The sequence below is a fragment of the Microcaecilia unicolor genome, chromosome 5 (genome assembly GCF_901765095.1).
Source record: "Microcaecilia unicolor chromosome 5, aMicUni1.1, whole genome shotgun sequence".
Taxonomy (NCBI): domain Eukaryota; kingdom Metazoa; phylum Chordata; class Amphibia; order Gymnophiona; family Siphonopidae; genus Microcaecilia; species Microcaecilia unicolor.
In genome coordinates, this window is record NC_044035.1 from 98590442 (window position 1) to 98614402 (window position 23961).

General features: G+C 43.1%; 1 protein-coding gene across 1 annotated transcript; it reads left to right on the forward strand.

Moving 5' to 3' along the window:
- Positions 1-22135: 22135 nt before the first annotated feature.
- Positions 22136-23633, forward strand: ADO (2-aminoethanethiol dioxygenase). The gene has a single exon (XM_030203121.1). The coding sequence runs from the start codon at positions 22385-22387 to the stop codon at positions 23189-23191; it is 807 nt and encodes a 268-aa protein (XP_030058981.1). The 5' UTR covers positions 22136-22384; the 3' UTR covers positions 23192-23633.
- Positions 23634-23961: the final 328 nt, after the last annotated feature.

Here is a 23961-nt window from a genome sequence, read left to right on the forward strand (position 1 = left end):
CAAAAACAGAGAAAAGGGCCTTTTGATCCAATTCAGACTTTGCTTGAAGTTGTTACTAGCACATACTGGATTTTCAGTAGTACTATAATACATAGCTTTCTTTTTTGGATGTTTGAAATCACTTCCTCAAGCCTCCTTCACAATGTTCAAAGAGGAAAGTCAAAGTGTCATTCTTTGTCTAACAGATTTGTGACTGGCAGAGTTTAAATTATGTGGTAAAAGGGTTGGTGGATTTGTTTGTGAAAATGACTTTCAAAGAGCAAGCTTTTGGTGATATACTTAGCAGGTTTTCCCCCTTCTTCTGTAACAAAAAAAAAATCTATTGAAAAGGGAATTCTTTTCTAAAAAGGCTCTTAGCGGTCTACAATTTATGAGTACAACGTTTGCACTAAACTGAAACCCATGATGTAACTGCAATAGTTTATTAAATGTACTGATATTTGAAAAAGAAATGTTATTTGTATTATTAAATTTTTTTTGCTTAAAATGCATATTTTTCAGTAGAGACTATGAAATTGATTAATCACTTCTACCAAACAATTTCATACAATTATCTGGTGTTACATTACTTCTGCCAACCTACAATTAAATATGAGGTTCTTTCCACATTTGAATAGGTTATTCATAAATGTGGAAAGAACCTCATATTTAATTCAAGTAGATTATCACACCCTATGTTAAAAGAATATAGGTATGAGAAATTGAGTAGCTTCATAAAAAATGAAAAATCCCTATTTATAAAAGCATAGAACATGATGGAAGATAAAGCTCCTTCCAATTTGCCTATCAACATCAACTGCTCTACTCTACAATCTCTTCCTCAGTTTTCTGTGTTTTTGCCATGCTTTCTTGAATTCAGAAACCACCCTTCTCGCCATCTCCTCTAGGAGGCTATTCTAGCATCTACCACTCTTTCCATCAAGAAATAGTTCATATTCCTCCATAGTCTGGATAAGAATCAACTAGGCTTGGGGGAGATCTGGTAATTTGGAGGTTTGCTTTGCTGCCATACTGCCGCCACTGCTATAGGCACAGCTGAGGCAATTAAGGCTATCAATCGTTGAGCTTCCTGCTGTAGATCAGTGTTATTTCTTACAGTATTCTTGACCCTTAAAATCCCTTTCCCGTAATATGGTCACTTTTCTGACATTTACCAACATCTGGAATTGGATGAGTATGTTTTCACTGTGATGTCAGTTCAAACCAAGGGCAAAAAGCTAAAAATGCTAGCTCATACTTCATTAGCCATACTTCCTCATTTGACTTTGGTCCAAACCATAGCAATACTGTTAACTTATGATCTGATTCTAACAGGCATCTGCTGGGACTGAAGATGCCACCAACTCTTCTGCTTCTGCAGACCCCATACCTCAACCTCAATAGTCTCTTCTTTGTGACAGACTATGCCAGAGACTACGGCTGATTTTGTATGTATGTGTGTTGGGGAAGGGGAAGGGAAGGGGCATGCCTGCCAGCAGAGAAACTGCCAAGAGCACCAGTACCAAAAATAGGCTTGCTTAATGAATCAGAGCTTTGACGTACTTAGCACTAAGTAGGCCCATTCTTTGGTTTATGCCTTGGTGCGTCTAGTGCTATTATTGTCAGATATACATGATGTGGAACACGGAACATACCACACACATCTAATACACACTATCCAAAGGATTATTATTGTCGTGCAATTCAAGTCCCTTATCTTAAGTCTACTTTTTTTGGAAAATGACTTGTCTCAATTTTGAATTTTGTTATATGTCTGATTAATTTTGTGTAATGTAAACCACTTTGATGTTACTGTTGAGAGGTGGTATACCAAATATTATGAACAAATACATTAAACAAACACCCAAAAGCAGGGAGCTGAATGTTTCATGGCCCATCCAGAAAAAGCTGGTTTTCAGGAGACTTAATATGCATTAACTACAAACAGTGAAACAAATTGCACTATTAAAGCACTTCTTAGCCAGCATATATGTGCAGGAATGTACTTTATAATCAGAGCAAGAAGAGGTACAAATTGAGGGTAATTTTATAAAGCTTTGAGTGTAAATTTATAAAGCTTTTTCCATTAGTTTTACTTGTGGAAAAAAACTTTTGCGTGTGTAAGTAAGTGATTCTACCAGATGGTGGGAAGGTATTCCTGGGGGAATAGTTGAAGTAACAGTGGGAGGAATGTAGGGGCAAAGTTGCAATGTATATGTATTTTACAAAATACTTGAATACATGCAGAGTACAAGGGCCCAATTACAATTTCTTTGGAGCTGGTGTAAATTTGTGCATGTCAGTCTGCATACCGTTTGGGCTGGTTCTGAGTGGCTATTTTAGAAACATCCAGGTCAGGATATGCTCAATTTCTACGGCATTTTAGGTAGAGGAGTGTGGTAGCCGTGTTAGTCCACTCTTAAGGTTATCAATAGAAATCAAACAAAATAAAACATGGAAAAGAAAATAAGATGATACCTTTTTTATTGGACATAACTTAATACATTTCTTGATTAGCTTTCGAAGGTTGCCCTTCTTCGTCAGATCGGGAATAAGCAAATGTGCTAGCTGAGAGTGTATATAAGTGAAAACATTCAAGCATTACTATGACAGTCTGACAGGGTGGGAGGATGGGGGTGGGTAGGAGGTATGCATGGGGACATCAAAGCATATCATTGATATTCTAACAGGATGGGTGTGGATAGGTGAGGGGTGGGGTGATCAACAGAGAAATACAGCTTTATGGTTTATAATGGGCTAGGAACCCCAGATCCTTGTTAAGTCCTTTCTGTTGGGTGTTTTACGGTATTTTAGGAAAGGCTCTGATGCAGAGCCTCTTCTAAAATACCCAGAGGAGTGCATGTGTATCTGCCAGCACATACATGAACCTAGCACTTTCTGCATGGAAGTGTTAGCACTCTCATGTGTACCCACCCAATTTTACGAACCTACATATGTAGGTGCCACCAATTAAGTAGTGAGGCCCACAATTTTAATTTGGTTTCATTTTGGAGACGGATACAAAAATGAGGGATTAAGAAGAATGACTCATTTAATCCCTCATATATAGCCCTGGCTGAAACGAGCACTTTTAAAAAATTGAGCCAGTGAAAAACCCAGTGGGGATATTTTCCTCCACAGACATGTATTCCCTTTGCGAAATGGAGAATATATGCATTAATTTTTGCCATATTAATGCTCCACCCAAACCACACTCCCTTGACATCGAGCTTCATATGTAAATAGCAGCTTTCTAAAATCACTATTTACAAGTGCATGCTCCTAATACACATGGAGATGCTTTTAAAATAGAGGTCAAGGTCACTAACAGACACTTTTCAGTCTTGTTTCATAACACAGAAAACAAGAACTCATTTGTTCCAATGCATGTCCAGAAGTCTTTCAAGTTACAACCACATACATTTCTACAGGGTACTCTGTTTTAATATAAAGGCATCATGATAGGCCTCGGTAACCTTGGCAGACACATTGATCACTCACAAGGGATGGTCACAGCACATGTTGAGGCTGTTAATGACTTCCTGAAAAACTGGAGGAATCAGACCACAAGAGTACACTCTGTAGCCTTTATCTCAGAGGGAAAGTGAGCTATCTAACAGAAATCCCTCTTTGCCTCCTGCATTTCCTGCTGAGTACATGACCACAGTCAAACTTCTAGGGAATCAGGACACTGATACATAAAGTGTGATAAAGTTGAGCACATCAATTATAAATGGGGGAAAAAAAGCACTTAAGTAAACCAATCCACACCCAAAAAACATACCGAAATTCTTTAAGCATTTGCTAGACTTGCAATTAGAATGTACAGGGGCAATTCTATAAATTGGTGCCTCGATTTAAATGCTACAATGGGGCACACTTACCCCTGGATTCTATATACGACATTGAAATTTCAGTGTTCAACAAACTGGATAACAAACCATTAACTACCAATTAATTGACCTTAACAAGCAATCATTAAAGTTAATTGGCACTAACTGAAGTTAATTGGCTTGCTATTCTATGACATTCAGCGCCTAAATCTCACAGCGCTCAACTTAAAAGGGGCAAGGGCAGGGGAAGGGCATGGGTGGGAAAGGGACATGCTGAAAAGTTGCAGGCAGACTTATAGAATAACATCATTTATGTGCCTAAATGCCATGAGTTGGCACCAGCCTTTACACCAGGTTTCAGCTGGTATAAATACCAGCGCTCAATTTTAGTGCTTAGAGACAATTCTCACGTCAATTCCATAAAGGGCGCTCTTCCCAGAATATCCTTTATAGACTAGTGCTTAGTGATGATTTTTTTTCCTGCACAGATTTTTGAGTGCCATTTATTGAATTCTCCCCTTAGTGCCAATTCTACAATGGCACTTAGGCACACCTAGGTCATTATTTAATTTATTTATTACATTTGTACCCCGGGCTTTCCCGCTCATCGCAGGCTCAATGCGGCTTACATAATAACAAGAGAATACAATCTATAGTATCAAAATCAACAAAGGAGGTATGTGATAGGACAAATAAACAAGGAGTAAATGGGATAAAAGAGGTATGAGTGAAAGGATAGGTTGGTAAGGAGGTGGAGCAATAAAGGAGAAGTTGAGGAACAGCATGGAGGGTAAGAAGGTTGGTAGGAGATAACATCTGAGTCATTGTTATTAATGTTTAGATGAACCGGTAAGTAGATGGGTTGCTTATGTTTGCTTATGGTAGGTCAAGTCATTCGGGTAAACCTGTTTGAATAGATGGGTTTTCAATACTTTCCTAAAGGGAAGATATTCACTAATTGACTGAATGTATCTGGGTAGAGCATTCCAGAGTTGGGATCCCAGGTAGGGGAAGTTAGATGCATGTAGGTTTTGTATTTTAGTCCTTTGCAATTGGGAAGGTGCAGGCTAAGGTATGATCTAGGCTTCCCATAAATAAGTCTAGCTGCCGTGTTCTGGGCAGTCTGAAGTTTTTTCATGACATAATACATTATATAATACTAGCACAAACCCGCATTGGTATGCCAAAACTTAGGCACATCCCTTTATGCCATGTCAATGGCAGGTGTAAATGGTCATGCGTAAGTGCATTACTAGACGCCATACCCATGGTCGACCCATGCTCACTTTGCAGTTATGAGCTATAGCGCTCAGTACTACTTTATAGAATAGCACCTAGTACACTTATGCACGACAATGCCAATTAAAGGTACCTTTGACGCACATAAGTGGCACATAGCTCCAGGTGCAAAATTATAGAATTGACCCATATGTGCATACTTCAGTTTTGAAAAGATCAACATGCACATACCTAAACCTACACCACCCAAGCTGCAAAAGAATTAAATACAAATCAACCTATGCATCCAGCTTCTCCTTTATAAGCACGCAACTATGGAATGCACTACCAAACACCTTGAAAACAATGCACGACCTATCAAACTTCTGGAAATCACTAAAAACTTACTTATTCAAAAAGCGATGACCCAACTTAAATGCCTTGATCCCACAACACAACGAAACTAAGACTCGAATTGATCACAACTCAACCCTTCCTCCTTATTCCCGGATGTGTTTATCCTACACGAACCTTCTACATTGTCACTCTGTATCTGCTATACCGGAACTGGCGATCACCATCACGGTTACTATCCGGCTTATTTTCGAAAGAGAAAGACGCCCATATTTCGACCCAAATTGGGAGATGGGCGTCTTTCTCCCGTGGGCACCCAAATCGGTATAATCGAAAGCCGATTTTGGGCGTCTTCAACTGCAATCTGTCGCGGAAACGGGCAAAGTTGACAGGGGCGTGTCAGAGGCATGGTGAAGGCAGGACTGGGGCATGTTTATCGGCCGAGGAGAGATGGGCGCCCTCGGCCAATAATGGAAAAAAGAAAGGCGTTTTTAGCGCGAATTTAGGTCACTTTTTTGGACCCTTTTTTTCACGAACAAGTCCCCAAAAAGTGCCCTAAATGACCAGATGACCACCGGAGGGAATCGGGGATGACCTCCCCTGACTCCCCCCCCCCCAGTGGTCACTAACCCCCTCCCACCCAAAAAAAAGAACTTTAAAAACTTTTTTTTTTCCAGCCTGTATGCCAGCCTCAAATGTCATACCCAGCTCCATCACAGCAGTATGCAGTTTTTACTGGGTGCAGTGCACTTCAGGCAGGCAGACCCAGGCCCATACCCCCCTACCTGTTACACTTGTGGCAGTAAATGGGAGCCCTCTAACCCCCCCCCCCAAAACAAAACCCCCACTGTACTCACATCTAGGTGCCCCCTTCACCTATAAGTGCTATGGTAATGGTGTAGAGTTGTGAGGAGTGGGTTTTGGGGAGGATTTGGGGGTCTCAGCACCCAAGGTAAGGGAGCTATGGACCTGGGAGGTGATTTAATGTTTGTTTGTTTTTTTTAAAGTACCCCCTAGGGTGCCCGGTTGGTGTCCTAGCATGTGAGGGGGACCAGTTCATTACGAATGCTGGCCCCTCCCATGACGAAATGCCTTGGATTTGTTCGTATTTGCGATGGCCGCCTTCGGTTTCCATTATCGCTGAAAACCGCAGGCGCCCATCTCAAATCCGCCCAAATCCTAGGCTTTTGGCCGGTTTAAACCGTATTTTCGAAAGAAAAATGGCTACCCATCTTTTTCGAAAATACGGTTTGGACCGCCCCTTCTTGTAGACGTTCCCGGAAATAGACGCCCATGGAGATGGGCGTTCGCGTTCGATTATGCTCCTCCAAGTAAGCCACATTCAGCCTGCAAATAGGTGGGAAAATGTGCATTAAATAAATAAATAAAATGACTAAGATAACCATGTATTCACATTTATACCTACTATTCGAGCCACACAAAGTTTTTTGTGTTATATTATGCGCGTGTGGTCAATTTTCAGATTAGATAGATACAAATAAGTATAGATATTATTTATAACTGCAAATTAGCCAATAATGGGAAATTTCTCTCATTATGACCCCTCTCACACCCACATGAATTAGCAATGGAAGAGCACACTTCCCTGCCCCCCCTTCCCTAAGCCTGACACCACCACCTTTGCCTTTCCTCCTTCTCCAAAGCCCAGTTGTTTCTCCATTCCTCTCTCCTTAGCCATCACTTCCTTCCTCCCCCCCCCCCCCCACCCAATGTGAACCTTAGAAATATACAGGCTTTAAATGTAGAAATGCACTATGGGAAGGCAAAATGGCTGACACTGATAGCAAGTAGTTTCATACTTTTCAGAGTAATGTCTTCAGATGGGTTAGTTCTGTGTATTCCAGATCCTTGCCTTATACAAACTAGGGGACCACAAAAAGCAAGCAGCCAAAAACTGAAATGGAGACCCCCTTCCCCTCTGCTAAAGAAAGTCAGACTCTAAGCGGTGTAATTATGGTAAAAGACACAGAAATACATTCTCTCCTGTACTCTGCTAAAATACAAAAATGTATAAGATGTACCTTTTCTCAAAATGGACACAGTCCACTACCTTTGTTGTCTGGGCACTTTTCTAATTGGGTCAGTCCTAATCTGTTCCACTTTTTGTGTCGGTCTTCTCCTAAAAGTTTTTTGCAGGTCTGCCTTTCCATTTCTTCTCTTTTTTCTTGTCCTTCTTCCCTTCCATCTCTATATCTATCTGGCACTGATCTTTCTTTTTTATATTTCTTTTCTCACTTTTCTATTCTCTATATCCACCTATATATGATTTTTACCCTTCGGTCTCCCTCTCACCCACCAGTTTTTCCCATCTCCCTCGCATCCCCTCTCCAGCAATCCCACTGCCCCCTGTCTTTTTCTCAAGTTTGCTAAACCCCTCCTTAGTCCCCAGTTTCCGTATTTTGTACTCATCTACTCTCCACTACCTCTCATTCCCTCATCAGCCCAGCTCCACCCTTGCCTCTCCTTCCTTTCTTTGCCTTCAGGCCATTCTTCTATACCCCCATATCCTATTGCCTCTCTTTCACCATTTTTTTAAACTCTATTTCCACCCTTACTTGGGAGATTCATCCCCTTCCTCTCATATCTTTCCCCAGTACCTCCTCCCCCCCCCCCAAAAAAAAACCCTTTTCAATGTCTCTCATCCTCTCTCCATTCTTCCAGGTCAATCACACTACATCTCAACCTTCCCCCCCCCCCCCCCCCATTTCATCCCCATTCTCTTACCCCTCATTTCACACTCTCACTCATTCTCTCAACTCATGAACATACCCCCACTCATTCGCACCAATTGCCAAGTACTCAGCATCCCCTTGAAATTCCCACTCTCTCTCTCCCATCTGTAATTCCCTGCTCTGCTCCCCAACACTTTTCCATTCAATCATCTTTCTCTCCTTTCCCACTCCCTTTAGTGCTGTACTCCTTCAATCTTCCAGGCCACTAGCAGCGTCAGCAAGGTAAACACACTGCCTTCAGCAGACTCAGAAGCTTTCCCTCTGCTACAACCTGATGTCCTCACATAGGCGGGACACTGGAGACAGCATGATGTCAACAAGTTGAAGCCATCTCCCCCATGCAGCTGCCACATTGTGTGACCCCCAAACATTTGCAAACGCTATTGAAAACAACAGCAAACTTGTGAGGTTTATGACTGCCTATGTGTGTGTATGTGTGTTTTTTAAAATTTGACCGCTTTATTTATTTGAAAGCTTCCCATATGCAACCCGAGGTTTGATTTTCTTTTTTTTTTTTTTACCTTTGAGGGGGTCCTGGGGTGTGAGGCGTGGTCCCGCCATGGGTGTGGGAGTTCTGGAGCAGCAGACTTGTTTTTTGAGCTGTGGGAGACTCAATTTTTATAGGGAGCAGTTTTAAGAAAGGCCACGGCCTGAGCCTTGGGGCCGAGTTGTGGGAACTCCCGTGGCTTCAAATACAAGTCTGCTGCTCCGGAGTGCCCACATTTGTGGCGGGACCATAACTCACTCCCCAGGACTCCCCCCAGGTTTAAAAAAAAACCTCAGGTTACATATGAGAAGCTTTCAAATAAATTTAAAAAAACTGTCAAATAAAAAACACACACACACATAGGCGTCATAAACCTCACTTTTGCTTTTGTTTTCAATAGCGTCTTCGAATGTTTGGGGTCACACAATATGGCAGGAAGCTCCGCCCACTGACTTCAGCCCACAAAATGGGCAAGATAGGCTTATGTTGTCTCCTGTCATAAAACCTCCTTGGGCAGGACGCTGCAGAGGGAAAGCTTCCGGGGTTGCCGAAAGCAGTGTGTTTACTTCAGTGGCATAGCCAGAAGGCAATTTATGGGTGAGCCAATAGATTGGATGGGTGGACACTAGGGTTTCCAATGTTTTGAAAGAGAAAACCCACCTCCTTGCTCAAAACCACAGGCTTCCCATTACGTATCGACTACAGTTTAAAACCTTGGTTCTAGCATATGGTGTGCGTAACTACATGTGTGTAGCTGTAGAATTGCTCTTTACTATTAAATTCTACTGACTTCAGAAAAAAGCCAGACAATTGTGCTCAAGACACAGGCATTTAGGACTGCCATCTCAAAGGTCCCCCCCCCCCCCCCCAAGGGTAAAGGGTTAAATATGTGGGTTTAATCTGGCACTGCCCATGGCAACAGTGTTGTGTCTGTGGGAAAGGTAGTGGAGAAAGCAGGGCACTTGTGGGGTTGCAAGATTTAGGAGCTGAGAGAAGTTTGGAGCATGTAAGGGTAGTTCTGGGAAACTAGTTTTGGAGGTGGGGCAATTTGTGGAGTGGTAAGGCAGTTGCAGAGGGTAGTTTTGGTGGTTGAGCTAGTTTGTGAAGTATTGTGTTTTTGAGCTGGGGTAGTTTGCAGGATGACAGGGCAGTTGTGGGATGGGCAATTTGTGCAGTGGTGAGGTGGTTTCTGTGATGGACAAACATATAGGATGAAGGGCAATTGTGGTAGTTTAAGGGGATGGGGTAGTTTAGGGGAGATGTGGCATTTGAAGAGGAGATTTATTGAGTGTGAGGCCAGTATGCAGAGTGGTGTGACAGTTGCAACATGTAGTTTTGGAGTGCAAGTCAGTTACAGGCAGCAATTTTTGGAGACAGAGCAATTTGCGGGGTGGTGGGACAATTTTGGGGAGTAGCTTTTATGAAGGAGGTAGCTTGTGGGGTGGTGTTGCAGTTGGGTAGTTTTTGATGATGAATCAGTATACAAAATAGTGGGACAATTGCAGGTGGTTGATGTTTAGGCTCTGCAGATTTGGAGGGGATAGTTTTGGAGGGCAGTTTGGGTGTGTAGAAGAGAAAAGAATCCCACCTTTTAAAATGCCTTGCCCCTAACTGCTGCTTTTCATTCCACTGTACTTTTTGATGCTGCAGGAGCTGGAACTTCTTTTTCCATAGAAATGCAATGGGCCAGTTACAGAGGGGCTTATTTCTCTGGAACCCCCAGTCTGATTTGGCCCATTTTCAAACTCATTGTGTCTTAACTGGCTTTCCCCTCATGCCAAGTTTCATACCATTCTGTTAAATTTTATGAGAGTTATTTTGCTCCTAAAAAGGCAGATATGACAGACAGGCAGACATTCTCAACCATTTTGTATAATTCTTTCCAAGTTCCATTGGGTTGGAAAGAATAAAAGAATACATTTCAAAGAAAATCAAGATGTATGGTTAATGAGACCTTAGGTATTGTGTAGAATATATCCCTCTACATGCTGGCTTGTCTCCTTTTATGATTCTATGTTCCAAAATCCTAAATTTAGATTGTTTTTTATTGGCTTATGTAACCTAATGTAAATGGGCACAGAAACCACAAAACCAGTTTGTTGTGAGATTCTCTTCTTTATCTTAAACCTCTCTCAGATCTTAGATGGTGAAATAAATTCACAGTATTTATGGAATTAGCCTGGCCTACCTTGCACAGTGAAAGGTACCCAGTCTTTCATAAAAAATGCATGTTTGTGTTGGCATTTCATGTTTACAATGGAACTACTCTAATAGGGAAATAATGTTGGAGTCCTACAGCTATGTATAAGAGCTAGATAATTCTTAAAGATAGGTTATTGTTTGTGATTTCTTTTCTTCATACAATTAGATGCAGTAGTGTATCTACTAGGAAAAGTAAAAGAACCCTGTCTCTGGCTAAAAGTTAGTAAAAGTAGTTTTTCTCTAGACACTGATTAACCTCTGTTCCTTGTTTCTTATAATGTTTATATACCATATCCTGTTCAAACTTGAGTCATTAGAGGGGCTGGGTGAAAACTATGTAAGGCAATAGTGTTTTCCTGTCAGTAGTTCCACAGAAAATATCTGTCACCATTCTCAAGAAATAGTAACACATCCAAATAGTCATTCTGTGTGTCAATCAAATCTGTGAGTTTTAAAGACTAACTAAAGAGTTCAAATATTCAACATGCCTGTACTTTTCCACACTATAAAAAGACATCAAGATAGTCACTGACATGTGGCACAGCTATTATATTCACAATGATTTAGCACAGTCATTCTCAAATGGTGCATGTAAATATAAGAGACATTTTGGGACTCTCACCATCCCAGCATGCTCCTGGCAGAAGGACCACACCAACTTAGGATAGTGAGGATGGATAAACTATTTCATCACAGCATCCCCTGCTGGGCTTTCTATAATGGTTCTGCTTGATCATTTATAAGAATATTGACTTTAGGTTTTAACTGATGAACACCAATAAAACACCACTGGTGCAAAAAAAAAAAAAGGTGTTGATCTTATAAAATACTGGATATACATCAATTCCCCTCAAATGCTCTTGCTACACCTATGTATCAGCATTAAGTTCTACTCGAATGTTCAATGATTTTCATCTAGTTCTTCCTCCTCCTACACAAGCACATCTGGAATCAACAAGACATGTTCTTTTTACTTGACCCATCCATTTGGCTTGAAATTCTTTCCCTCAACAGCTCCAGAGAAGAGCTTTCCTTAGGCTGCTGGGAAGGTAGCGTGGCAATTCTCTAATCTTTTGATACTTTTAAATGGATTTTGGATTTTTTTTTCTTTTCAATTTTCTGTCCTATAATACAATTGGAGTTCCTTTCCTTTTCTTCATAAAGACTTAGATCTTCTCATAAACCGCTTTGACGCTTGGCATATTGCAGTATATAAAAAATAAACGTAAACATAAGTTCCTAGATCTTCAAAATCAGATGAGTGCTTTTCATGTTTTCTGGGCAGCGAAGATCCAAAAGATTCCTTAAGATCTAAGGTGTGAGCTAACTCATGCTCAGTCGATATTATTGCAAGCCCAACTAGCCATTCTTGAGTCATAATGGAGTGCAGCTATGCTCTCCACTGGCAGTTACTAGAAGTATCAAAAGTATGCATAGGGCAGTGGAAACATTTGGAAATATGGTAGATGTTTTTTCTGTATAAATATTCTAGAACATCCTTTGGAGTGGAGTCTGCAAATTTGTGTCTAGAAAGTATCCTCAGTTCATCAAACAAATTAGCTGCATCAATGTCATGCAGTTCACCATTGGAAAGCACTTTCAAGTTCAGCACACTTTGGCTGGAGAACTTTAGGTGCAGTTTCTTGGAGTTTTGGAATACTGTACAGGATCTCAAACATCCTGCTGTGTTCTCTGAGCTACAAGAACTATTCATCGACTGACTGAATTGCAACATCAAGGACTATGAAGAAAAAAATTTTTCTTTGACATACTGTTTTGGGTCGTGATAGGGGATTCTCGTGCTTTATAATCAAAGTGTGTCTTTGTACGGTGACACCTTACAGGCTCACAGTTGGGAAATTGGCATCAATATTAATTTTCTCTGCCATCTTCTGTGCATTTTTCAGGACATTTTTAAATTTACCACCAGAACAGTAGTTCTAGAGGAATAATTTTGCAGCCTTTAGTTGTGTTATAGCTCCAGAAATGTCCATCTCAACGCTCTATATCTTGCTTCTTAGACTTATTTCTAATAGAATATTATGCTTGTTAGATTAGATTTATTTCTAATCAGTGGCGTACCAAGGGGGGGGGGCGGTCCGCCCCAGGTGCACGCCGCTGGGGGGGGTGCCGCGTGCCTGTCGGCTCTTAGTTTTCATGCTCCCTGTTCTGGGGCAGAGGAAGCATGGAAACGAAGAGCCGACAGGCGCACGGCACCCCCCCCCCCCAGCGGCATGCACCCAGGGGGGGTTATTTCGCCGGGGGGTGAGCGCTCCTAGGAACGCCACTGTTTCTAATAGAATATCATGTCATAACCAAACCTTCTGCAATTGTTTTTATGCAAGTAGTGTTAATGCTTCGTCTTCTATGACTGCAGTTACAGCATCTTCCACTTTCCTAATCTGGTTGCAGACAGCCTTTACTGCCTCCACGCGACTTTCCCATCATGTTGTAATCAGTGGTTTCAATGTAAGATGTGATGTTCCCAGATGATGTTTTAAGACTTGCCATCAATGAGTAGAGGCACTAAAAAAATGCATATGTACTTTGAATAGTGTCAAAGAACTTACAAATTCCTTAGCTACTACAGTTGATAACATATCAACTCATAGCTGCAGACTCACTTTCATGCTGAGCGTGCAACTGTTCGAATAAAAACTTTGAGTGAAATTAATTATAGTTTGAAGGGACTTTTGCTCTATAGTTTGAATTTAATTTGAAGGCGAGAGTGGACTGTGTTTTGTTGAAAGTTGAACAGTTACACATTTTGAGTAAACACTGTTGACCATTCTATTGAAATATGGCAGCTTAATCAAAAAACCAGCTGAAGATTTTGTGCGAATCCAAGATGGCCGCATACATCTAGGACGCTGAGGACCTCATTTCCTACAATATCTAAAATGCTGAAAAGAAGAGGTAAGGCAGCAGCCCGGGCTTCCCTGCTGCCTACCACATTACCTGTTGGTCCTATGGACCGTTTTGTGAGGACTCCAGAACAGGGCTGTGAGATCGGAAGCGGTCCCTTAGGAAACGCCGGTGAATTGGAGGAAGTATCGGCATCTCCAAGGCATGATGTTACACTGAGCCCCGACCTGAGAATTCTGCCCCCGCAACCAAGGGATCAACGGGGCCCTCACCTTTGAGTGGAATAGGCCCTGAATCGAGTGAAGCTCAGGAGAACCATCTTGTGAGGGAAATGGGTGGAGAGTTGGAATTCCCCGAGGAGAGCAGCCGGGTTACAACAGGTCAACAAGGAACTGAACAAGGGAAGATCCCAGAACTGTTGAAGAATTTGTCTCCTAGGATACTGAAAAAACCGGCAGAGGTAACTTTGGATTCCTTGTGGGACTTAATTTCTCAATTGGCACAAACTTTCTCACAGCAGACTAGTTTAGCGTTGCAAAATGTTGCTGAGATTGAACAAAGAGTGATAAAAAAATGAAATTGATATAAAGTCTTTTTCTGAACGATTTGAGACTGTAGAAAAAAATATTTCAAATATGGGAAATTTACAAACAGCAATGTTAAAAGATATCTCAATCCTGAGAAGTAAAACAGAAACGTATAAGAATTATACACGAAATTGTAATCTCAGATTTATAAACTTCCCAAAGTTAAAAATGGTGAAGCCATTGGATATGTTTTATTTATTTATTTGTTACATTTGTATCCCATATTTTCCCACCTATTTGCAGGCTTAATGTGGCTTACATAGTACCGTAGAGGCGATCACCAGTACCGGTTTGAACAAATACAGAGTGAGGCTATGATAGAGTAAAGGTCAATGTGGTATCTTCAAGAAATATTACAAATTCCAGAAACAAGTTTACCTCCTTTCACTCAGGTGTATTATATACCTCAAAGAGAACAGGGACAAAAACAGCAACAGAATTCCCTAGATGTTACAGCTTTCCTGGAGACATCTGAAACTGAATTGGCCACAGCGGCAACTTTGGTAGCCACAGTGGCTTTACTGCCCGACAAGCAATGGCTTTTTCGAATGTTTTTTCAGAACAAAGACAAATTATTCTTGGGCTTTAAAACACTTTTGTTCTCAAATGTCTCGAAAGTTACGCAGAGAAGGCGTAGGCAATTTTTATTATTGAAACCTGCCATTTTGCAGCTAGGAGGCACATTCTATCTTAGATTTCCTTGCAATTGTATAGTACGATACAATATGGTAAAATATGTGTTTATGGAACCTTCCCATTTAACATCTTTCGTGGCCTCTAAGAGAGTTGAAGGAGTTTAATTGTTTAAGTTCTCTGTTCTTTACTAGGTGATACTTTATCTTTAAATTGTTTTCCTTTAAATTCCTCCTAATATAGCGATCTTGGATTCCAATATAAAGGGGACTTGAGTGTTATTATATATGCTTTAATATTTGTTGTATTTGTATCCCACATTTTCCCACCTTTTTGCAGGCTCAATGTGGCTTACATAGTACCGTAATCGGCGTTAACCGATTTCGGTATGAATATAATATTATTATCTTTTATTAATTTGATTTTTATAACACTTTTCCTGATCAAGTGTGCATACTCTTGAATTATGATTTAAATCTATAAATAAATAAATAAATAAATTAAAAGAAATATGGCAGACTTTTGCACTACAGTTATTTTGTTAATATGTTTTTGGCACATTTTCAAGAATGTTGTGGAATTTACACCTACGATGGTGCTTTTTCCCAGGATTTATCCGGGTTTTGTATTTACACTGAGGTTTTTTTCTCCATTTTATAGCAAAACTATGCCCTAAATATGTCTTTTGTTGAATTATAGTTTTACCTCTTTTGTGGTAATTTTAGTTTATGATTGCTTCTACCATGTGCCATTACCCCCCCCCCCCCCCCCCCCCCCCCCATGGATCAACTCAGCAATTGATCCCATTTCTTAAAATATGAGTTTGGAATATGTTTTGGCAATTGCGTGAATACAGAACTTTAGGTACAATTGTCATCATAATGGCCGCCACTCTTCCCAGTCTGTTCGAGGTAAGTGTTCCCCCCACACATCTAACTCTTCCCCAGTTTCCTTAGAGAACAGGAGTAGCTGAATTAAAAAAAGATCACCCAAATCCCCAGACAAACAAATCCCTAGGTATTGTATTCCTTTATTCTCCTATCTAAAGGGAAAATTTGTCAAAAGATCCTCCCAAGCGAGATTTTAAAAAACTGTCTCCAATTTACCTATATTAACCTTAAAATCCAGAGAATATTGAATATCTTTGAATCTCCTAGCTTAACCCTTAAAGGGGGTAATTCTATAAAACAGGTGCTAACATTTACATGCTAATCACAAGCATATATAATTATAACAGCAGCATATACAGTGCTTTTTTTGTGCCGGTACACGCTGGTACAGCATACCAGCACCTTTTTTGTGAGGTCCAGCTCACCTGCCCACCCCCCCACCCCCACCCTCCCTCAGCTCCATCGCCTCCGCTCTCGCCCTCCCTCAGCTCCCCGACTTTCCTTGAAATATTTAATGTACCCAAAGTCACGGTGAACCGGCAGTAAAAACAGATGGCAGGCAGGCTTGCCTCCTGGTCGCTTCCCTTCCCTCTCAGCGCATCCCGCCTTCCTCTGATGTAATTTCCTTTCCGCGAGGGCGGGATGCACTGGGAGGGAAGGGAAGCGACGAGGAGGCAAGCCTGCCTGCCTGCCAGCTGTTTTTACTGCCGGTTCGTCGCAACTTTGGGTAAATTAAAGATTTCAAGGAAAGTCGGGGAGCTGAGGGAGGGTGGAGGCGGGGCTGGGGTTTGAACGAATTGCTGGACATGGAGGGGATGGAGGGCAGGGGAGAGAGGAGAATTGCTGGACATGGAGGAGAGGGGAGGGCAGGGAAGAAAGGAGAATCACTGGACATGGATTTGAGGGGAAGCCAGGGAAGAGAGAATTGCTGGACATGGAAAGGAGGGGAGGGCAGAGGAGAGAGGAGATATGCTGGACATGGATGGGAGGGGAGGGCAGGGAAGAGAGAATTGCTGGACATGGATGGGAGGAGAGGGCAGGGGAGAGAGGAGAAATACTGGAAATGGATGGGGAGAAGAGCAGGAGATAGAGGAGAATTGCTGGACATGGATGGATGGTGGACTTGGCGGGGAGAGAGGAGAAATGCTGGACTTGGATGGAGGAGAGGGGAGAAAGAATTATTGCTTTATATGGATATAGGGGAAGGAAGAGAGAGGAGAAATGCTGGACATGGATGGAGGGGAGGAAAGAAAAAAGAAGATGCACATGGATGGAGATGAGGGAAAGGGGAGAAAAACTGCACATGGATGGAGAAAATAGGCAAAAGCTGGATCCACGTTATACCTCCTCCAGTCAATTCCACGGAGGAGGACCCAGCTTTTACTTAAGGATGTAGGGCAAGAAATGAAGAAGAAAGGAGGAAAGTAAAGAAATATATGGAAAGGAAGCCCTGGGAATGGAGTTAAGAGAACAGATAGAGAGCAGCAGAATCAGAGACTGGGGCCAATATGGATAGAAAAACAAAGTCACCAGACAACAAAGGTAGAAAAAAAATCATTTTATTTTCATTTTAGTGTTTGGAATATGTTCAATTTGAGAATTTACATCTGCTGTCTTATTTTGCACTGGGTGCCTTCTAGGTAGAGGGCTACCAAGTTCTGGCCAAAACCAAATCCGTGGCCAAAATACACTGCTCATTTTTGGCCAAAAGTGAGGCAAAAAGCGGGTCCTAAGCGCTATTCTTTAAGGGCACACGTCAGTGACATGACGCATAAATGCATGGGGATGTACATGGGGCGGAGATGGGAGAGACTCCCACTTAAGCGCATAACTTTCAGAAATGCTATAGGTTACAGGCAGCCCTGCCTCATTTAGACATCTGCAGTTATACCAGCTATATAGCTGGAGTAGCTGCTGGTGCATAGATGCCATCATAGAATAGGCTCTCACCACATGGCATCAGTGTGCTTAAATGAGTATTCACTTAGGCAGGCACACTCACCTTGCTCTGCCTGCACCCCCAATCTCCCACAAGGTCACTGCACATTAGGTCACCTCCTCCTTCTCTGCCAGCTTAGATCTGACTGTGTATGTGAACCACTTGGATCTAAGCCGGTAGAGGAGGAGGAGGAAGCGACCTGATGTGCAGTAGTTCACTTCCTCTTCCTCCTCTTGCCACCACACAATCTCTGTAGTGGAAGAGGGGAGAGAAGCTGATACTGGCAGCTTCGCAGAATCCTGCGCTGCACAGTTGTGCAGAATTCCCCCAGGAATAATTCTAACTGCCCAGAGAATAAAAATGGCGATACTTAATGAATCCAATTCCTACTGTTTTATTGTGCCCACATAGCTATCCTTAAGTGCCACAAGCCACCCACATGCACCTCAGTTAGCAGGCGTCATGTGACAGAGCAGCTAATAAGCACTGCAGAGAAAATATGATTCTGGTGCTGCTGAGAGAAGTGTATCTTGAGATACATTCTGACTCTGACACTGGCAGAGAAAGGACAAGATGGCTACAGCGGTATTGACCCTGAGGTTTAGGATCAAAATAGCTTTCTGTGAAAACAAAGCCAAACTGTAGAATAAAGAACCCTCAGAACAATTACAAACATGACAACTCTCTCTTATTAGGAATGTGTCACAGTCATTTAACTCTCACACTTTTTGATCCCCTTTTCTCCCTCAGAGCCTCAGTGCCCATACACTGATTGACTACTGAAGTGTCTGTATCAATAGAAAAAAATCTGAACATACCTTCCAGCGTACTTTGCCTTTTCCTGCCCCATCCATTATCCCTGCACATGCTATGAAACCTATGAATGTACTTTTAGCCACTGAGGGGCCGATGCACAAAGCATGACTATGGTTTTAACCCTGCAGGTTTTACTGGCTGAGCAATGCTCAAATGGTTTCATCTTGGGTATTAATTTGCTCAGAAATTATTACCACAGACTGCATTAAAATGCATACTAACGTGGTCATTAGGTCATTAGCCATGCTTAAAATGTTTTTTATCCATATGTTGTGACAGGAGAATTTGTGCCAGGTCCATGGCAGGGTAGAAAGGTTGATTGAGAGGAGCAAGTGTATAGCAGCACCCCTTCGTTCCCTCCAACCCAACCACCCTGCCTTGGACTGCTTCCTGTACTGGCCCCTAGCAGTCTCCCTCCCTCTCCCTGACCCATCCCTTCCCAAACACTCATTCCCCCACCATTCCCAGCTTTAAAATTCGCTAGCGGGCCCCCACACACACCCCCCCACCCCTGATTGCTTTTTGACCCAGCCCCCTCCCTCCCTCTAGATATTAATAAAAAAGTCTGCTGGTCTAGGGTCCCCTCCCTCCTTCCCATACAAATTCCCTGGCTAGGCTCACACCAAAGGAAAACAGGCACCAATGAACGCACTCACATCTGACCTTGCTCAGACTCACAGATATGTTTTTTTCTCGCTATCAGCACTACAGCCTGCATAAGCTTCTTTCTCCTTTCAAAAGAAGCCAAAACCCAGCAGTTTAACTTGAAAAATTCAGAAGCAATCCTCAAACCCAAATGCCATCCCCAACCTGGCAGTATGTTTTTCAGCATTAAAGCCAGAGTTAGTTTCTGCATAGCTCTCTAAGCACCGGAGTGAATACATAATCACTCCGATTTTAATCCATTTCAATGCACTTAAATACAATTTGCACAAATCTTCAGCGTAGAGATTAGCACACGCACTGGAGAGTTTTGTGCATGCTGTGCACATAATCGCTCCTTGCGTCAGCATTAGGTTTTGAGCATCTGGACCCATGAATCTTACACCTGATGGCTGCTTAAGAAGACTCCTTATCATTGGCTTTGAGAAACAAACTGAAAATATATATTACTTGTGGGATATAAGAACCAATAAATTGAAATTGTATTAATGTTAATAAATTTGACCTCTTGGTCTCACATACATGACACTCAGGGGTCCTTTTACTAAAGCTTAGCATGCGCTAACAGAATTAGTGCATGCTAAATGCTAAGAAGCTCATTTTATACCCATGGGCTTCTTAGCATTTAGTGCAAGTTAATTCTGTGAGAGCGTGCTAGGCTACACTAAAAGGGACCCTCAAAGAGTTGCCAAGTTATCCAGTTCCAGCACAGACATTATGCGGCCAATCCTGGTTTTGAACTTATACCTGAAAGCAGCATGGTACTTGAAGGATCTGATTCTATCAATTCAAATTGGTGCAGCAGGCCCCATAGGATAGTCAAAAATCTCTCTCCTGGAATTGGATGACTTAGCTAGTCTGAAATGACAAACATATCACATTGTCCAGCTAAGCCAAGGCACATTTGAAGTATATTTATGTATTTGGATTTATTAACCACCTTTACGAAGAGATTCACCCAAGACAGTATACAGCAAGTACAGTTTTTTTGTTACATTTGTACCCCGCGCTTTCCCACTCATGGCAGGCTCAATGTGGCTGACATATTATATACAGGTACTTATTTGTACCTGGGACAATGGAGGGTTAAGCGACTTGCCCAGAGTCACAAGGAGCTACCTGTGCCTGAAGTGGGAATCGAACTCAGTTCTCCAGTTCCCCAGGACCAGAGTCCACCACCCTAACCACTAGGCCACTAACCTGAACATGTATACCCTGGAGGAAAGGAGAAACAGGGATGATATGATACAGATGTTCAAATATTTGAAAGGTATTAATCCGCAAACGAACCTTTTACGGAGATGGGAGGGCACTAGAACGAGAGGACATGATATGAGAGTGAAGGGGGGCAGACTCAAGAAAAATGTCAGGAAGTATTTTTTCACGGAGAGAGTGGTAGATACTTGGAATGCCCTCCCGCAGGAGGTGGTGGAGATGAAAACGGTAGCGGAATTCAAGCATGCGTGGGATAAACATAAAGGATCCTGTGCAGAAGGAATGGATCCTCAGAAGCTTAGCTGAGATTGGGAGGCGGGGCTGGTGTTTGGATGGTGGGGCTAGTTCTGGGCAAGACTTCTACGCAAGGTTGCCAGGCAATTGGGCGGTTTTCCGCGACCCGCCGCGGGAAATTTTTGCCCGCGGCGGGTCGTGGTTTTTTGGGCTTCTTTTTTTTCTTTTCCGCGGTTTTTCGGGCGGCGGGGTTAGTGACGTTTTGGGCGGGGTTAGTGACGTTTTGGGCGGGGCCGATGACGGGGGAGGCGGGGCCGGTGACAGGGGAGGCGGGGCCAGTGACGCGGGGGCGGGGTGATGACACGGGGGTGGGGGTGTCAGGGGCGGGGTTTGAGTTTGGGCGGGTTTTGGGCTGTTTTTGCGTTGGATTGGGTGGGAAAAAAATTTTCCACCTGGCAACACTGCTTCTACAGTCTGTGTCCTGAAAATGGCACATACAAATCAAGATAAGGTATACACAAGAAATAGCACATATGAGTTTATCTTGTTGGGCAGACTAGATGGACCGTGCAGGTCTTTTTCTGCCATCATCTACTATTTTACTATGTTACTAGGCCACTAAATGTGGTATGCTTAAGAAAAACAAATTGAAACCTAATAGGATTACCATGAAAAAGGATCACAAATATAAGTATATGTTGAAGCTACTCATCAAGGGTCGTCACAGTGGCACTAGAAAAGACTCTTAATGAAGGCATACTTCCGAAGCACGACGTGTGTCGGGTCTATTAAAAAGGCTGTTCCTTCCTGAGGCCCATCATGTTTTTTCTTATTGATCTATTTTTCATGCCCACAACTCAAACCATAAATTTGAATTTTCAAAAAGCCACTTTATGCATAACAAACTCTGGTTTTTGTTCCAACTATGTGCGTTCCCTTTTTCTCCATCTTTTTTCTTTAGCCAAAGATAATACATAACTATTATTATTATTAGCATTTGTATAGCGCTACCAGACGCACGCAGCGCTGAACACCTGACACAGAGACACAGCCCCTGCTCAATAGAGATTTCAATGAATAGTGGCTAGGAGCCAAAAGCAGCAGTGAAAAGGTGGGTTTTCAGCATATGTCCTAATCTATTAGACCTGCCTCTCCATTCAAATCCTGAAATTTTTAGGCAATAAAAAACAATAACACATTACTCTTTACAACATAGGAAAGGGAAACAGCATTGTGCAGGAAACAATGAAAATAAAACTTGTTCTGTGCTATCAAAGGCCAGCAACTTTTGCTCAGCCCACGTACATACCAACACCCACATTCTCCAATCTCTATAATAAAAGCGCCTTTTTAACTGTTGCCGTCGGGCCTGAAGGGACTTGTAGTTCGCCTTAGCTGCTCCGGCGTGCTCCTAAACGAAGCTAATAAAATGAACTACAAGGCCCATGCAGCTCCGCGCACTTGAGCAGCCGCTGCAGACGTGCGAGAACCAACTTAGCGCATGGGCGGGGGAGCTCGGCTCCGTCACGCGAAGCACAGACAGAGCTGCCGTGCCGTGGGAGAGCCAGAGGTGAGACAAGGACTCGACTCGTCGTGGCTGAGCTGCGGGGGATGTGGGAAACCGTTAGGCTCTGAGGAGCGGCGGTGTGGAAAACAATCGTGCTGCAGGTCTGACGCGAAGCGCGGGCGGCGGAGAGAGTGAGCGGGTGACCCGCCATGCCTCGGGACAACATGGCTTCCCGCATCCAGAAGATCGCCCAGCAGGCTCGCCTCACCTTTCGGAAAAACGGCTCGTCCTCGCAGGCGGGCAGCAGCAACAACAACAAAACCTTCTTGGAGAATGTGAACAAGCTGACGACGCTCCTGAGTGAAATCCGCGCTGAAGACCTGAAGATAACCCCGCGAGCCTCTGGGCCCTTCCCCGCCCCGGTCTCGGTGCCGCACAACCCCCCCGTCACCTACATGCACATCTGCGAGACGGACGCGTTCAGCATGGGCGTCTTCCTGTTGAAGAGCGGCGCCTGCATCCCGCTGCACGATCACCCGGGCATGAACGGCATGCTGAAGGTACTCTACGGCCGAGTCAGCATCAGCGGCTTCGATAAGCTGGACTCGGGCGGCGGTGGCACCAAGAAGGAGCCGGCGGCTGTGATGCAGCAGTTCAACCCGCCGCCCCCCTACCAGAAGGACGCGCTGCGCCGGGCCCTCCTGCGCTCGGTGGGCGAGTTCAACGAAAGCAGCGGGCCCTGCCTGCTCAGTCCCTACAGGGACAATCTGCACCAGATCAGCGCCGTGGACGGACCTGCCGCCTTCCTGGACATTCTCGCTCCGCCCTACGACCCGGATGATGGCCGGGACTGTCACTACTACAAGCTAATGCAGCCGGCCGCTGGCAGCGAACTGCAAGGGGGCCAGGTGGAGGAGGGCACCGTCCCCCGGGAGGTGTGGCTGCTGGAGATCCCCCAGCCAGCTGACTTCTGGTGCGGAGGGGAACCTTACCCCGGCCCCAGGGTCTCTGTCTGAGAGGCCGCCCTTTGCTGCTGCTACCCAGGAGGAGAGGCGAACACACAGAGGCTGCCTGTTATGTTGGAAAACGGCCCTCTTCCCCCTCCCCCTGAAGTCCCCCAAACAACTTAAAAGGCTGATCAAGAGAAACTGTTACCTGTAATTCTTCTTTTTACTGCCAAATGTATTTTACAGAGCTTTGAGGAAGTACATTGATAAACTTTTTTACAAAGTACAACGCTTAAGTTGGAATGCTATGGTGAAATTTCTTGTATAGCACCTATAAATTTTTTTAACTAGTCTTCAAAATGACCACAAAAGATAGCATCACTTATTCTTTACTTAACTGACATACACCTCTGGCAGCCTTAACACAGTTAATTTATTGGAAATATATCTTTAAAAAATGCTGTGATTTCGTTTTCTTAATTGAAAACAATAAAGTATTCACACCATGGGGTTTTTATGAGCTGATTTCTGGTTATTCTCTGTGCAAGTGTGACTAAGACCACAAAAGAAAACCTAAAGGGCATGGTTTACAAACTTTCTGTACTAAAAAGGTCCACTTTCATTTCTTGAACTGATTGGTATAGAGCTATGCTACCTCACAAAGTGACTGAAATAAAAGTGTTTCAGGGTGTGAACTAATAGGTTCTCAGAGTATAGAATAGGGGTGGGCAATCTGTGACATATGGACCAAATGCATCCTGCGAGTCCATTGGGATTATATTTAGAAAACATCATTAACCAGAGTTTTGGTAATTTTAAATACTGTTATTTCACAAATA

What these genes read in the sequence shown, in the direction of transcription:
- ADO (XM_030203121.1), top strand. Translation starts at nt 22,385, where the DNA reads ATGCCTCGGGACAACATGGCTTCCCGCATCCAGAAGATCGCCCAGCAG.